Source organism: Hydra viridissima, unplaced genomic scaffold (genome assembly GCF_058129835.1).
Source record: "Hydra viridissima isolate aposymbiotic clone 2 unplaced genomic scaffold, HvirCarnegie_v1 scaffold_10, whole genome shotgun sequence".
NCBI lineage: Eukaryota > Metazoa > Cnidaria > Hydrozoa > Anthoathecata > Hydridae > Hydra > Hydra viridissima.
In genome coordinates this window covers 8203420-8219213 of record NW_028324309.1, presented here as the reverse complement: position 1 = coordinate 8219213, position 15794 = coordinate 8203420, and the positions used below count along the sequence as shown (strand labels likewise).

At 28.2% G+C, this 15794-nt stretch overlaps 1 protein-coding gene across 1 annotated transcript in view; it reads right to left on the bottom strand.

The window, feature by feature from the left end:
* Positions 1 to 3387: 3387 nt before the first annotated feature.
* The window catches only part of LOC145181777 (uncharacterized), a 29890-nt gene continuing 17483 nt past the window's right edge, over positions 3388 to 15794 (bottom strand). Inside the window, exons 13-26 of the mRNA XM_090099390.1 lie at positions 14408 to 14519; positions 14241 to 14301; positions 11324 to 11380; positions 11160 to 11213; positions 10894 to 10986; positions 10675 to 10776; positions 9923 to 10565; positions 6927 to 6988; positions 6653 to 6689; positions 5027 to 5085; positions 4840 to 4914; positions 3810 to 4254; positions 3654 to 3694; positions 3388 to 3567 (exon numbers count right to left, since the gene is read on the bottom strand). Of these exons, the coding sequence (XP_089955516.1) occupies positions 3535 to 3567; positions 3654 to 3694; positions 3810 to 4254; positions 4840 to 4914; positions 5027 to 5085; positions 6653 to 6689; positions 6927 to 6988; positions 9923 to 10565; positions 10675 to 10776; positions 10894 to 10986; positions 11160 to 11213; positions 11324 to 11380; positions 14241 to 14301; positions 14408 to 14519 (1874 nt within the window). The 3' untranslated portion in view covers positions 3388 to 3534. The remainder of the gene's footprint in view (positions 3568 to 3653; positions 3695 to 3809; positions 4255 to 4839; positions 4915 to 5026; positions 5086 to 6652; positions 6690 to 6926; positions 6989 to 9922; positions 10566 to 10674; positions 10777 to 10893; positions 10987 to 11159; positions 11214 to 11323; positions 11381 to 14240; positions 14302 to 14407; positions 14520 to 15794) is intronic.

Genomic DNA, 15794 nt, shown 5'->3' with positions numbered 1-15794 from the left:
GAGTATTTTGTTGCCTCTAATCACCCCGAAAGAACCATTAAACGTTATATGGCAAAGTGGAAGAACAATGAGCCAAAGTCTCGTAAGCCTGGATCAGGCAGAAAACCAAAAATTATGACTGCTGGGAACATCAATCGTCTGAAAGGTCTTTTGAACAACCGGTCTGGAACTTCAACAAGAAAAATTGCAAATAAATTCAAGTGTGATCATTCCTACATTGTAAAAACAATAAAAAACAAAACAAACATTTGTTATTTTAAGAAAAAACAAATCCCTGATCGCACTGAGAAACAGTTAAAGCAGTTGCAACTGAAGTGTGGAAGAATTTGTCGCAAATTCAGAAACCGCGACTTTGTCATTGACGATGAGTCTTATTTTACATTTAAACATGCAAATAAAAATTCGAATGTTGGATTTTACTCAGATGACGCAAAAAATGCACCAAAAAATGTAAAATATAAGCGCAAAAGCAAATTTGAAAAAAAAATTCTTGTGTGGATTACCATATCCCCTCGTGGAATCTCGAAACCATTTATTGCTTCTGCGAGACTGGCAATTAACCAAACAGTGTACAAAAATGATTGCATCATCAAACGATTGATTCATTTTATCAACAAACATCACAGTGATGGTAATTATGTATTCTGGCCTGACTTGGCCTCTTCAAATTATGCTAGAAGTGTGACCAATTACCTCGATGAGAAAAATATCCGTTATGTAACAAAATTTGATAATCCAGAAAGTCCCAGAATTACGACCAATTGAAGAATTCTGGTCAATCCTTAAAGGCTACGTGTATGAAAACAATTGGGAAGCTGAAAGTGAAGATCAGCTGCAAAAAAAAATTCATTCTTGTTTAAAAGAAATTGATAAAAATCTTGTACAAGGCATGGATGAACATATATACAAAAAAGTTGATGCCGTACGTCGTAATGGCGAGAAATCATTATTGCAGTCCCGAAAATAAAAAACTAATATATTGTTTAATAATCTGTACAATATTTTTTGAGCATTAAACTTTTAGTTGTACTATTACTGTCTGTGTTTATTTTGTGCCAAATTTTTGTCGCCAGGGGTTAATGTCCACTATAGAGAGAAGTTAAGAACAACAATTATTAAAGTTCCATGCGCCTGTAAGAAGATAGATATTCAAAAATATATTACCGTAAATGTATCTTTTCTCTTATCAAAAACACAAAAAGAGGAACGTTTCCAACATTTTTTATTTTTAGGTCTACCTCTAAAACCTCTAAATGAGCTTTTTTAGTCAATAGGTGACTAAAAAAATTTTTTTTGAAAATGAAACAAAGTTCTTTTTACTTTTCTAAGTTTAAGTACAAATTCTATTTTAGACTGAAAAAATGTTAAGTAACACTTTATAAAGATTCTTTTACCTAGTTAAAACTTGCTGAAGAATCTCATATCTAACTAATCAAAACTTGCTAAAGAATGAAAAAAGTACCTTTTAATACAGTTATAATACTTTTTAAATTAGTAATATACTTTAAAAATATTTTCTTAAACTAAAATTTTTAATTAAAAAAATTAATTACCACTTTTTTACTGCAAAATTAGAACTTCGACAAGGTTTTGGTTACACTGGTCTGCGTCAAAAATGTTCCTAGGGTTCTCTTAGGTGATTCTCAATGAAATTTTCCTTCTAAATCCGAATCTAGGATTCAAATTTGTCAGTCAGGTCTAGTTTTTAAGAAACAGACTTAGGGCTCTTTACCGCATATAACAGCTGAGTGTCCATTTTATTGCAATTCCCAAGTAACAGTTGTGTATTAATATATCTAAAAACAGTATCTTAAGTATATTTATAAAGTTTTATTTATCATTGTCAATTTTTTTTACAGGCTAATATATGAGATAAATAAAATTTATTTCATAAAAATGAATTGAAAATGTAAAAATAGTCCCGACAGATTCTGCAATGCACCATAACTACCAGCAATGCACTATAACTACGTTAGTAAAGTCCCTTTACAGTGCATAGTTCGGAATAAGGCTTGGCGATCAAGACAAAAGCTTTGCCCCACATATATATGCTGCAAAGCCTGTGTCGTAGCCTTAAGGCGCTGGAATGAGGGCACAGCAAACTGTATGTCATTTGGCGTACCGATGGTATAGAGAGAAGGCAAGGACCATACTACAGATTGCTATTTTTGTATGACCAATCTTCAAGGTAAAATAATTTTTTAAAAGAACAATATTTAACTAATCCAAACATAGTTTTTTTTTTATAGTCTAATGAAGTTTGAATTGTTTATAAAAATTGTGTTGAAATTCAACGAAAAAATTCTTTAAATTGTATAAAAAAGTGGATAAAAATCTGAAAATAAATATGTAAATTATTTCAGGTGTCAATAAGAAAAACAAACACATGGTGGTCTATCCTGATATTCCTTCTGCCATTAAGCCAGTACTATATGGTCCAGGAGTTCCAGTTCCTTCTCCACCTGAGAAAGGCGAACTTGAAGAGGATATGGAAGGTGTAAAAGTGGAAGACACTGACATATCTGTGACATATGAGCCAACGTCTAGCATGACTTTGCCAAGACCACTCACTCAAAGTCAATTAAATAACTTGACCAGAGATCTTGGTCTTTCTAAAGAGAATGCACAACTTCTTGGTTCACATCTTAGTGAGAGCAATCTCCTCTTCAAAGAATCTACCTTCTATTGGTATAGAAACAGAAAAGAAAAGTTTCAAAGGTTCTTTGAAGTTGATTCTTCTAGCTCGTTGGTATACTGCAATAATGTAAAAGGGTTAATAGAGGCACTTGGCATTCCTTACCAACCAAGAGAACCAACCAAGGGGCTCTTAATGGGAAATAAATTTTCTTAGTGGGAAATAGATTTTTTGTTTACAGTATTCGATTACTTCACAAGTTGTTTTTAAGTTTAAAGTTTATAAAGGAGTAAAGTTGAGCCTTTTTTCAGTTCACAATTAATTATTACAATGTATTACATTACTAGGATGAAAAATGAGAGATTTCTTGAAAATTACGTTTTTCTTAAAAAAATCAGGTGTGCAGTGTTTCAATAACCTGACCTGATTGAGCAAAATGAATGTCATATTCGGGTTGAGGAGGCCAATTTCATTAGGAATTACCTAAAAAACCCCCAGGAACAGAAAAATTTTTTTTCAAACGCAGCCCTGTGTTATCAACATATTTTTTTGCTAATATACTTTTTGCTCACATATTTTTTTGCTTATATATTTGAAATGAAGAAATGATTAATAAATTGACATTCTAAAAAAATGAAATATCAAGCAAGGTTTCAGGTGATCTTTATGCTTAGCCTGTCTAATACAATAGAATGAATTATCTAAGATGCCTTTCGGTATCTTTTTCAGTGATTTAAGACAAAAATAATAAATTGTTTCTATAAATAAAATTTAATAATATCTAATAAGAATTTCACATTTTTACAAAATTAAACCAAAAAACCTACAAGAAACGAACACACACACACACAAAAAGGAGTATTTTTTTTACGCACTACTGAAATTGCTACACAATTAGTTTATGATGCCGTCTGTGATGGGTCAAAATACGTCTAAAAAAATTTAAGATGATTTAAAAATAACATCTTAACTTTCTAAAAAAAAATGTCAATTAGAAAAATTAGAATGTAGGAGGAACCTTTATGGGTTGGCTTGTTGATTTATTTGAACTATTGGAACCTAAAACAAAAATAAAAATATCTAATGTTACAAAATATTTCGATTAAAAACAAAAAAAAAAAAATAAAAAAAAAAAAAAAAACTAATAAAGAAAGAAATATAATTTTAAAAAAACCTGGAATTTTGAATGGATCTAGAACTGGGGCCATTGGTGCTGTTGTAGCCATACTATTTCCCATAGCATTTACATAACGAAGACCACGTTTAGCAGATCCTCCTTGAGCACGCATCGAAAATCTACTTGGAGGGCCAATTTTTTTGTCTGAATCGTTTGAAAGAGACGGTTCTTTAACAGAATTGCTTTTATCTGATAAAGTATGATTCTCATGCTGTAATTTGGTTATACTTCGCCGCTTAAAGGTTGAAGATGAAGTTGCATTTGGCAAGTTGTTAGAAGGTTGTATTTTTGGGTCAGAGCTTAAAATAGATGGAGCGGCAGGTGTAATTAAAGCATTAGAAGGTGCACTGTAGCCTGTAGGAGGCGGCGGTATCGTTTTTCGAGTTTCTGCAGGGTCTTCGTTTTTATCAACCCAGCGCTTCAATTTTTCGTCATAATATATCTAAAATTATAAATTTTTAAATTTATTTTTATTATTTAAACAATATAATTATAAATGTATAATTATAAATTATAAATGTATTTATACTCATTTTTATTATGTATACATTATATAACCTGCTTGTAGTCATGATCGTCGTTTATCTTCATGACACAATCAAAAAGATCATTAAACAATCAAAATTAAACAAAACAAACCAACAGTTATTTTGTAAGTTTGTTTGTTACAATTATTTGATATGAACTGATTTCTTGCAATAACCAACCTACATCGTGGTCATGAGCTTGCAATATTCTTCTTTTCCTACAGCCATTGCTTATGCTTGTTTAGTTAAGCTATAGTAGACCTCTACTATATATCACAATTTACAAAACATTTAACCAAAATTCTATATGTCGAATGTCAATAAAATATTTAAAAATTTAAGCAAAGTATTCGTTTTTTACTCAGAACAAATAATCAAAATGCTTATGCAAATTAAGTGTCCACTTTTTTATTTAAGAAAGGGATAATTTATAAAACCTATTGAAACATATCTAATTGAAAATTAATAATTTCATAAAAATATGATACTTTGATACTTACAGAGTTGTCCTTATCATCAGGTAAATGAACTTCTTTAGCAGGTGTAAATTTTGAAATAATGCTTCCAAGCCAACCCTATATATAAAACAGAAATTTAGAAAACGTTTTGAAGTTAGTTAACATAAATACATAAAAATACCAGTAATAATATAATAGCATATCCATAAAAATTATTATAAAATTTGACCTTTTTATTGTTAACAGGTTGTGCAGTTTTCAGTGGTTTCCTTGATAATTCATCATTTGCTTGAACAAAAAAAAAAAAAAAAAAAAAAAAAAAAAAAAATTACAATATATAATTAAACATAACTGCATCCAATTTTTCTAATTTTTAGGGCCTTTGAATTACACTTTGATCTGTTTTACTACCATAAACTTAATATAATTTCACTTTTTAAAAAAGTGATTATATTCATTTGAATAAAAAATGTACTTTAAAGTATATGCTTTTGGCTAAACAATATTTTCCATATGCAGCTGCAAATTTCGTAATTAGCTTGGTGATTCCAAAGTAAATGTTCGATTGTTTTTTTTAAGCATGTAGTTTGTTATTGTTGACACAAAAATCTTAGAAAAAAAATAAAAAAGAAAAACCAAAAAGTGAAAATGAGCAGTAAAAACAAGCCCATTATTGACCTTGCCATGAATGGTACCATGGCCAAAGACATTACCAAGATGATAAACAAGCCTCTGAGTACTATTTACACAGTAATTAAACATTTTCAAATGACTGGTTGTGTTGAGAGGAAGCCTGGCAGTGGTTTGAAAAGGTCAATTCGGACTCCTTAGTTGATCAAACCAACGGTCAAATTTCTCGGAATCCAGTATGATCAATGAGGAAAATAGCTGAAGGGCTATCTTTCAGTCAGCACACCATCAGAAATGTGGTCAAGAATGATCTGAAGGCAAAGTCAAGAGCCAGGATTAAGTAAAACCTAATTCTCCCAAGTGTCAAAGAAAAAAGATTTGAAAGATCAAAGAAACTTCTGAATCTCCTGAAGAAGTGACCATCCTCTTCTCAGATTAGAAATTGTTTACTGTTTTTTCTGTCTCAAACAGCAGAATATAGAATTGTTTTATTAGTGATCAACCAGTTCAGGCAGTACCAGAGCATGTATACATTTACATGTAGTATAGATTTAAAACCAAACATCTGGCTTCAGTTATGCTTGGCCTCATTTCTTCTGATGGCCTCAAAATGCTTCCAGTCTTCATCAAATCTGGTCAGAAAGTTGACACCAATGAATACATTTGAATCCTGGAACCATGAGCCTAGATTGATGCCCACTACTCTTCAGATGATAATGTGTTCCAGCAGGATGGAACACCTCCACATACATCCCAGAAGACCCAGCAGTGGTTTCCAGGAGAACCTGCCAAAACACTGATCAAAAGAGTTATGGCCTTCTGGATCTCCAGATTTGTCATCCCCACAACAATTGTGTCTATTCCCCGAAGGCTGCTATCAAGAAGTGGGACAAGATGCCCAAGGACTATATCCAGACCAACTGTTCCAGGTTCAGGAATTGACTTAAAGCTGTGATTGGTGCTGAGGGAGGACATATTGAATAAAAATGTGGTAAATGTAATTCTTAACACTTTTTATTAAATAAATTTTTTTGTTTGGCTTCAAGTTTTCATTTTACATTAATTTTTGTGAAAAAATGAATTTTTTTTACTAAGTTTGCAGTCACATACAGTAAATATGTAAGACTAAAATTTGTCTTCAGTCAGAACTTGCTAATAGGTCTTAAAACTAAGCTTAAACAATTAGTTAAGAATATAATACACAATATATTTCTGTTTTATCTACCTTTTTTGAGATTATCATTGATACCATCATTATTTTTCTACAAGATAAATAATACCAGAACAAATATATTTAGGCACTTTATACTAAAATATTATTCACTCACCAAAATCACAAGATAGTCCAGTGAGTAATTTTAACACAAATCAAACAACCACTCACTAAAGTTATCTCTGTGAAGATGATACTTATCTTACATTAACTTGCATAAACAAAATTATAAGGTAAAGATCACTACAAGATCTATGAAATAATTTTTAACAGTTTAATAACATACTTTTTTAGAAAATTCTCTAAACAAATCTTCTTCAGGTTCAAGCTCAGGTTCATTTTGAGAGTCTGAATCAAACGACAAAAAAGGATTTGGATCATTTCATGTCAAATCAAACAAAAAAAATTTCTTATAACACCATAACATCTCAGATTTTAATAATTTTTTGGCATGCAAGCTTACATTCATGAAAAAAGATTTCATTCCAAATTTTAGCTTGTCACTTCTTACAGTTTCAAAGATACTCAAAAAAAAAAATAAAATGTGATTTTCTTTTTTGACTTTTTTTTTAGCACCATTAATTTTTAAACAAATTGTGCCACACAATTAGCTTTAACTTATGTAATATTTGTTCGATGAAAATTTGCAATTTTTTTGGGTGTAGAATTCAAAAATGATGACAAAAAGCCATACAAAATCAAAACTTTTTTATAAAAATACAATTTTCAAACAATGTAACAATTTTGTTAAGTATTTTGATACTCTATACAAAAAGAAGTATATCTTGAGATGTTTAAAAGATTGAAGTATTTTTCTATGGTTCTATTGGCAAAAAACTTCAATGTATAATATACATAAAAACTACAAGGATTTTTTTTTTTATTTATTTCTGATTTTTTTGCAAATGTATTATAAAAAAAAGACCCAAAAAATAACTGAAATTGTTTTTTGATAATTAAAAAAGAAAATGTTATATGCATTAAAATATTTTTTAAAGATTTATAGAATTTCAGTATCTCAGGTACAGTTCTAGTATATAAAATTGTGTTTATTTCACTTCAAAGATTAAATACTATTATTTTGTACAAGGCTTATGTTAAAGGATTGTCTGTTAAAGAATTTTTAAATAATTATTTTAAAATTATTTTTTTATAACCTTAAAGAAAAAAAGAAACAACAAAAAAAAATGTCACTGAAATATGAGTTTGCTTAAGCCAAGAATATTCCTTTCAACATAAAGCAAACGACATAGCTGTACTTAAGGGAAGAATCAAACAAAAAAATAATTTAATTTTCAATTGCAATCAGAAGATTCTAAATTCTAAAAATATTAAACCTAGTTCCTAATTTTTGGTCTAATACCTATATATAAATATATCAAAGAAGAATTTAATGTTACTAATTATAAACTGCAGCATGAAAATTGGTGCAGAAAAAGAGGGTTACATCTTTTTCAGGAAAAAAAAAAGGACAGAAAATATCTTAAGAGACAGTAGATAAAACTATTCAACTTTATTGTAACAACGAAAACAGCAGGTAAATGCTTGGAAAAAAAGATTTTGTGAGTATAGATCAAAGATCAATTTAGCATGGATACAGCTTTTTGTAAAATTTTGTGATGCCACACTCCAGAATCAGCAGAATTGATTAATACCTGCCACAATTTTCCCTTACTATGCAGCTCATGTCTTATATTTGCCCAAAATGAAAATAAGTAATGGCAAAATGTAAGACCAGGCCAGAAGTTGGACAGGTCATCTTGCTTTTGGATCATGTATAAGTCACTTTTGATTTCCTTGAAGCTTTTCTTGTAGCAGTTTTTGACCACATTTTTGGTTTAAATGAATTGCTATTAGGATCTTTCATGAAATTTCAGCCTGCATGTCTTATAGTCATATCTTTATTTGATTTCTTGGATTGTTGACTTGAGAACACCAATTTTTTTTGATATACCAAACATACTACTCTAGATTTGCATTAATACCCTTTATCACTTTTTAATCAAGTTTTAAATTTGATGGACTTCTTTATCAGTTTCTCTACTTTCTTTCCAATCCGTAACTTTCACTTCACTATTTGATGATAAAACTGACAGCCTTTCTTTGAACTTCATACTTTTTTGTTAGCAAATTAATTTAAAACAATCTTTGAATTACTTGTAAAGGAGATAAATTTGCTTTAAAACAATAAAATTATCGAAATTGGTTAAGTGGTCTCAAAATATTTCAAAAGTCCTATGGATCATTATCATTCTGGACAGTCTTTAATACAATAATTGGAACTGAAGATGTTTTTGAGAAAATTCACTTGTTTTTAATTTCCAAAATAATGAGATTATTAAAAACTGCATGTTTATGAATGCATGTGTTTTTATGTTGATTTATAACAGTCAATGGATCGGACTAGTTGAGGAGATGTTGAAAATAAAGACTTCCAAGTAAGATTCATGCATTAATGTTATTCCTCAAGGTCATACTATTGACATATATTTTAGAGATGATGCTTTTTGGGTTCCATCAACTAAATTATTGTTAACGATTAATATTCCAGTAACTTTCACAGGGAGAACATACAACATTAGAACCAAATGATTGAAGACAGTTTGACAACTCTAAATCAGAGAACTAAATTTTTATCAAACTGTTTAAAATTGTTAGTTATTCTTACATTTTAGTTTTAGTATCTTTAATCTTTTTTTTAATTTTCATGGTTAGTTTTTGTAATTTATTATATTTTTTGGATTTATTTTTCAATTCAAATCTATTTTTCAATTCAAATTTATTTTTAATGCAAATAAATCAGATTTTAAAAAAAAAACCCTTGTAGTTTTTTCATCTTACATTTTTTAAGCACCTCAAGATATACTTCTTTTTGTAACGAAAATTTAAAAAAAAAACTGTTAAATCATTTTGAAATTGAATTTCCATATAAAAGCTTTGATTTTGAGGTATTTTAATTCATTTTTGAATTTCTCATCCTAAAAAAAGTTAGTTACAAATTTTCATCACTATTGAAAAAATATTACATAAGTTAAAGCTAATTGTGTGAAGCAATTTGCTTAAAAAAAGAATGGTGCTGAAATAAAGGGATTGGGATAGAGTATCGATATCTCCTGAAAAGAATTTAAACTCTAAATTTTGGAAAGAAGCTTTTTTTCATGAATGTAGCTTTTGTACCAAAATCATTAAAATCTGAGATGGTATGTTAAGCATTAGTTGAATTGATCTGGAATAAACCATTCCAAATAACTTAAAAAAAATAGCTGGTAAAAAGCATTTTACCTTGAATATGGGGTTGTGTTTCATAGTTGTAACTTGCTTGTATATCTTCCGTAGGTAAATGGCTACTTGGGGAGAAATCTTGGTAATTGTAATCTTGATTATATATTAGTTGGTTTTCATTACTACCATTATACCACATAGTATTAGAACTTTGAGGATCATTTTCTGGATAACCATACTGATAACCCTCATTATTACTTATTGATTGCTCAGAAAAGTAGTCCTCTCGACTACTTGACTCCCTCTCATTAAATCCTTCTTCTGAATACACACTTTCTTTCTTACTTTCTGCCTGATATAGGGATTGATTATGCCATGTCTCTTGATTTTCATAGTTATTTTTTTCTTCAATATATAAGTCACTAATATTTTCAACAAGATTAGGTACAACATCAGAGTTTTTATTACAGTCATTTCCATTAAAATAGTCACTATTGTTTATATCAAATTGAACTGCATCTGAAGCTGTAATTTCATAAGTTTTTAATTTTTCCTCTTGAGTATCATCAGAATGGTAACAGATGTTGGAGTTTACTGAATCTGAGTAACTGTGTTGAGTTGAAAAGGATTTACCAGTAGCTTCAGAGGTATTTTTTTTATATTCATTAGAAGATTGGATATTATTACCAGAAGTTGAGGAATGCTAAATATAAAAATATGCAAAAGTATTTATTACTTAAAAATTATATGAATAAATAAATTTTAATTGTAATGAAAGAGAAAAAACAGCATTTTCTTATTTTAATTTTTACTCTAGAGCCTTTGAATGATAACGCATGTAATTGATTAAACCAATCAGGCACTTCTCGTTCTTCATAGTATTTTATGCCCTTCAGAGATGCTAAATCAGCATACTAAAGATAAAATATAATTAAATACTGTAGCATTAAAAAGAGAATAGAAGAGACATTTTAAAAAAATAATTTATTTTTCTTCTAAATAAATAACAACATTAAGCTAATTGTATTTACCTTGATTAAACCATTTATCAAATGCCAAGTAAAGAATTCACTTGTGGGTTCTTTTAAAATTACTTCACTAATTGCTTCAAAATAAGCAAGTGCCTAAATTAAAACAAGTTGAGGTACAATTTCACAATCACTTTTTAAGTACCATAAAAATGTCTCTTACTAATAAGTGCAACACAAAGAATAAATGTTTTAAAAAATTTATTTGCTATACATTATTACTAGACATATGGAACTTCAGATGTTAACTCATACCCTAAGAAACTAACCTCAGTAGAAAATCCATATTCCATTAGCTGAAGGGCATACTCATACTTGTAATTCTTAAAAATAAAACTTTTTAATTTACATTTATTTACATGTTTTGATTACACTTTTATTGAAAACACAAAAAATAAAATTTTTATCTAACAACTTTTAAAAAAACATTTACTTGAAAAGCGGGAATGGTGAAACTTAAATCATTCAATGTAATGGCAAACTGATAAATCTAAAAAAAATATCATGCAAGTCTTTTTACAAGATGTATTAAACTGTAATTTTTAATATTAGAAACAGATATACACTGGTGTGCAAAAGTTTCCAGTCAGTGACATTTCATACTCTAATTTATTTTTAAAAGATTATTTATAATCATTATGAGATGTTACTATGAGATATAGGAAACAGAATATAATACCAAAAGAATACTATTTATGTTTGTAAATGTGTATTTATTAGGGGAGAACCTTACTGAATGGGACGAGTATTGAATAGGACAAACTCAGATTCTTATAGAAGCATAGATGTAAGGATGTTTAAATTCCTGTTACAAAGAGTGATAGAAACAAGAATTCAACTGACCGTCTCATCCATCCTATTGCGCTATGACCGTAATGACATCTAATGTTACTATGTTTTCGAATGTAAAAAATAATTTTTAAAAATGTTTTTGTTTTTCTGATTTTGCAGCAATTTTTACAGTTATGAAAAATAAAATTCCACGCTTAAATAGATAGCGGTCTCTAATACTACAGTGTGTAAAACATTCAAGCTTAAATAATGGTGTTTTTGGTGTGACTAATCATTTTTGAATAAAGTGATGCTCATATTGAATGGGACAAAATACTACTTATTGAATGAATTTAATAAGGTATTATTTACAGCTCAGCAGAGGAATGCTGCAGTCCCTTACTTTTACCCCCATGGGTAATGGGTGTTATTTACATACTTTTATACTGCAATATTTTACTTAAATAAAAATCACTAAATATAATTTTCTAAAATGAGAAAGTTCTACTTTGATTGAAATTTAATTAGAGTTAAAAAGTTAAAAGTTAAAAATATTTTTTGTGCGGTCTTTATGTATGCATCTATATATTTAACTACATTTACAATTAATAAATTAATTTGAAAAATGATTGAATTAAACACGTTCATTTTTAATTATTTTATGTTTGTCCCATTGAATGAGACATACTTAATAAATGGGACAAATGTCATGCTCCAATAAAACTCTCTTTTTACCAATAGCCAAATGCAAATCCAATTTTTTTGTTTTATTATATCATTAAGCAAGAGTCAGTGGTTGTCACACATATTTTAATAAATATATTAAACAGTTTTATCGACATTTAAAAAGAATTTTGCTAAAACTGTCCTATTCATTGAGGTTCTCCCCTAGTTGTTATACTTACAAGTAAAAAACATTTCTGGCTATTTTGTACTACAAGAAAAATGATTAGTCCAAATGTTATATAATAGACTTAAATTTAAATTTTTATATTTTGTAGCCATGCTGTTTGCAGTGATAATGGCTACACAAGAATCTGCCATTAACTCAATTGATTAATACAAACAGGTAAAATTTTATCCAATTCTTTCTTCAATAAAGTGAATAATGCCACTTGATTTGAATATTTGTTTTCAAACTTGACAATCTAACATTTCCCATAAGTTTTCTATTGGGTTCAAGTATAATGATTGAGAAGTAAATGCAACAATTATAGCAATAAATACATTCACAAACTTTTTTTTTTTTTTTTTGCTGTATTACTTTGTTTCCTCTATCTCATACTAAATTCTCATGATTATAAATTATTAGTCTTTTTTTAAAAAGAATTATAAAAAATAAAAGGAAATTTGCACATCACTGTTGGTACATATTTTTAAAAATAAATAACTATATAACTACAGCGGCTTTCAAAAATACAAAGTCAGTTAATTTTTTTGACTGCTATTTAATTATATTTTAACTAACTTTTTAAAATGATAAGTGGTTAAAAAACTTTTTAATTTCTGAGTTAATCAATTATCTTTCTAATTTGATACAAACTCAATACTCAGTAATACAAGGTCACATGTCAGCCATCAAAGGTCAAAAATTGGTTAAAAAAGCTCACAGCTTAAGAAGTCAAAGTAGATCTAAAAATTTCAACAATTTGTGAGGACGGGAAAAGAAAATAATAAACTTATTTTTATAATTTTATTTTGATTTAAACATATTCTCATTGAAGTTATGAAAAGTTTGTAATAAACAAAACACAAGGTGGACATTTGTGCTACCAAATAAAATACAAAACAATCACACAATTGATACAATAATAACTAGGAATACAATTATTTTTACATCAATCAAATGATACAGTGGCTTTCAAGAATATAAGGTCAGTTAATTTTTTTTTACTGCTATTTAACTATTTCTTAAATAATTTTTTAAATGATTGGTAATTAAAAACCTTTTTATATTTCTGAGTTAATTAATCAATTAGCTTTATAATTATATATAACACTTGGTGTTCCTATTTATCCTTTCTGAGTAATTTAATGGTAGTTTAAAGCAACCCTATTAATTTCTTATAAGAAAATCAAAATTATAAGATCAGTTAATTTAAACTTAATAACTCTTTAATTAATTATGAGAATAATGAAAATTTGTACTCGCTTCGATCAATATAAATTACAAATAAGTTTTAAAAAAAAATCAATTTCTAACCCAATATTTATATTAAAACCCAGAGATATTTCAATTAGTGAATTCTTGGCACACCAGAAGCAGAAAAATTGGCAGAAAATCAGTAGCACAAGAAGTTAAATGACAAATAATTGGTTTATCAAAGATAACACAAGAAGTCAACAAGAAAGAGCAAGATTATGTGGTGTTTCACTATGCTGTGTCCAAACAGCATAGTGAAACACCACATAATCTTTTGGTTATACAATGTTTTTTAAATGAAAATTTTTAAAAAATCTCTTCTTTTTTTTTAAAAAAAAAACAGAAATAATTTAAGTAATCACTAAAAATCTAAGTAATCTTAAATTTTTGAAAGCTACTGTATAAAATTAGATAAAAGTATCATATCACCACTAACCTCAGTTAGTTGAATGTTTAAAGGCTGTGCCCAAACACTTGCTGCTTTAGAAGTGTCCAATCTAACAATATTTTTTTAAAAAAATAGCTAATTTCTTTTTACTACAACATAGATCATAGATTTCTAAACTCCTAACCGTAAATGCTACCATCAAATATTTTAGTTACCTGTGTTCTAAACCAATCAAAACAATTTTTGCATCTTTAGATGTGTGAAGGCCAAACGGTACTTTTGCAAGTAAATAACATAGATGAGCAGCACCAACTATTTGCAAATCTCCTTAAACCAGAAAGCATTTTTACAATTAAATTAGAACTTATACAGTCTTGAGCATGTTTTATAACTTTTCTTGGTTTTAAACTTTATACAACAACTTTTCATTTGTCTTGACAAAGGAAAGATTATTGTATAAAGTTTAAAACCACTCTTCAATTATGTATATTCTTCACTCTTCATTTATGTAATTATGAGTATTTGCTGAAATTTTTTGTGGAGGGCTTGATTGCCAAAAACATTTTTCAGAGAATTTATAAATAATGATCTTTATTAAGTATAATGAACCATGAGCAATTTTGAAATTCAGTAACATAATTTTTGAATTCTTAGTTGATAATTTTTCATTTGAAAACATTTTCTGAACATTGCTTTTTGTTGAATGGAATAGCAAATACAGCAAGATTCCAAAACGACTCCAAAATTTAAATTTACTTATTATATTTCACATGCATTTATATATTTCTTTATAGACAAATGTTAGTAATAACAAAGAGAAAACAGAGTTAGAGAATTTTTTTTAGTAATAATATCAAGAATGATAACTAGCTTCCAAGAGGAGTCTATATTGGATGGAAAAAAATATTATTGCAAGTAAAATTATTTTTTAATTCATTTTTGACAAAAAATAAATTATAAATCTTTTATTATTTTGAAGAACAGTTTTCCAATTAACTGTTCTTATTTTAAAAAGAACATGCTCCAAAGCAGAGGGGTATAAAGCCCATCATGTTGGAACCATTTAGTTACTCCAAGATGGAGCTCTCATCTAACAAGGATGTATACAAATAAACATTTTTTAAAATAAATGGTCTGTACTCCTAGGATCAACTTTAAGCTACCATTCTATTGGTAGCTTAAGGTTAATCTGCTATATATGATTTTATTTTTATCTTTAGTGCAATAGGCACTAAACATACATCTTTACCAATAGTTTACCTGTATTTCTTTAATGTCTTTATTTGCTCTTGAAAAGATAGTTTATTATTTTAAAAAATGTTTATTTGTATACATCCTTGTTAGATGAGAGCTCCATCTTGGAGTAACTAAATGGTTCCAACATGATGGGCTTTATACCCCTCTGCTTTGGAGCATGTTCTTTTTAAAATAAGAACAGTTAATTGGAAAACTGTTCTTCAAAATAATAAAAGATTTATAATTTATTTTTTGTCAAAAATGAATTAAAAAATAATTTTACTTGCAATAATATTTTTTTCCATCCAATATAGACTCCTCTTGGAAGCTAGTTATCATTCTTGATATTATTACTAAAAAAAATTC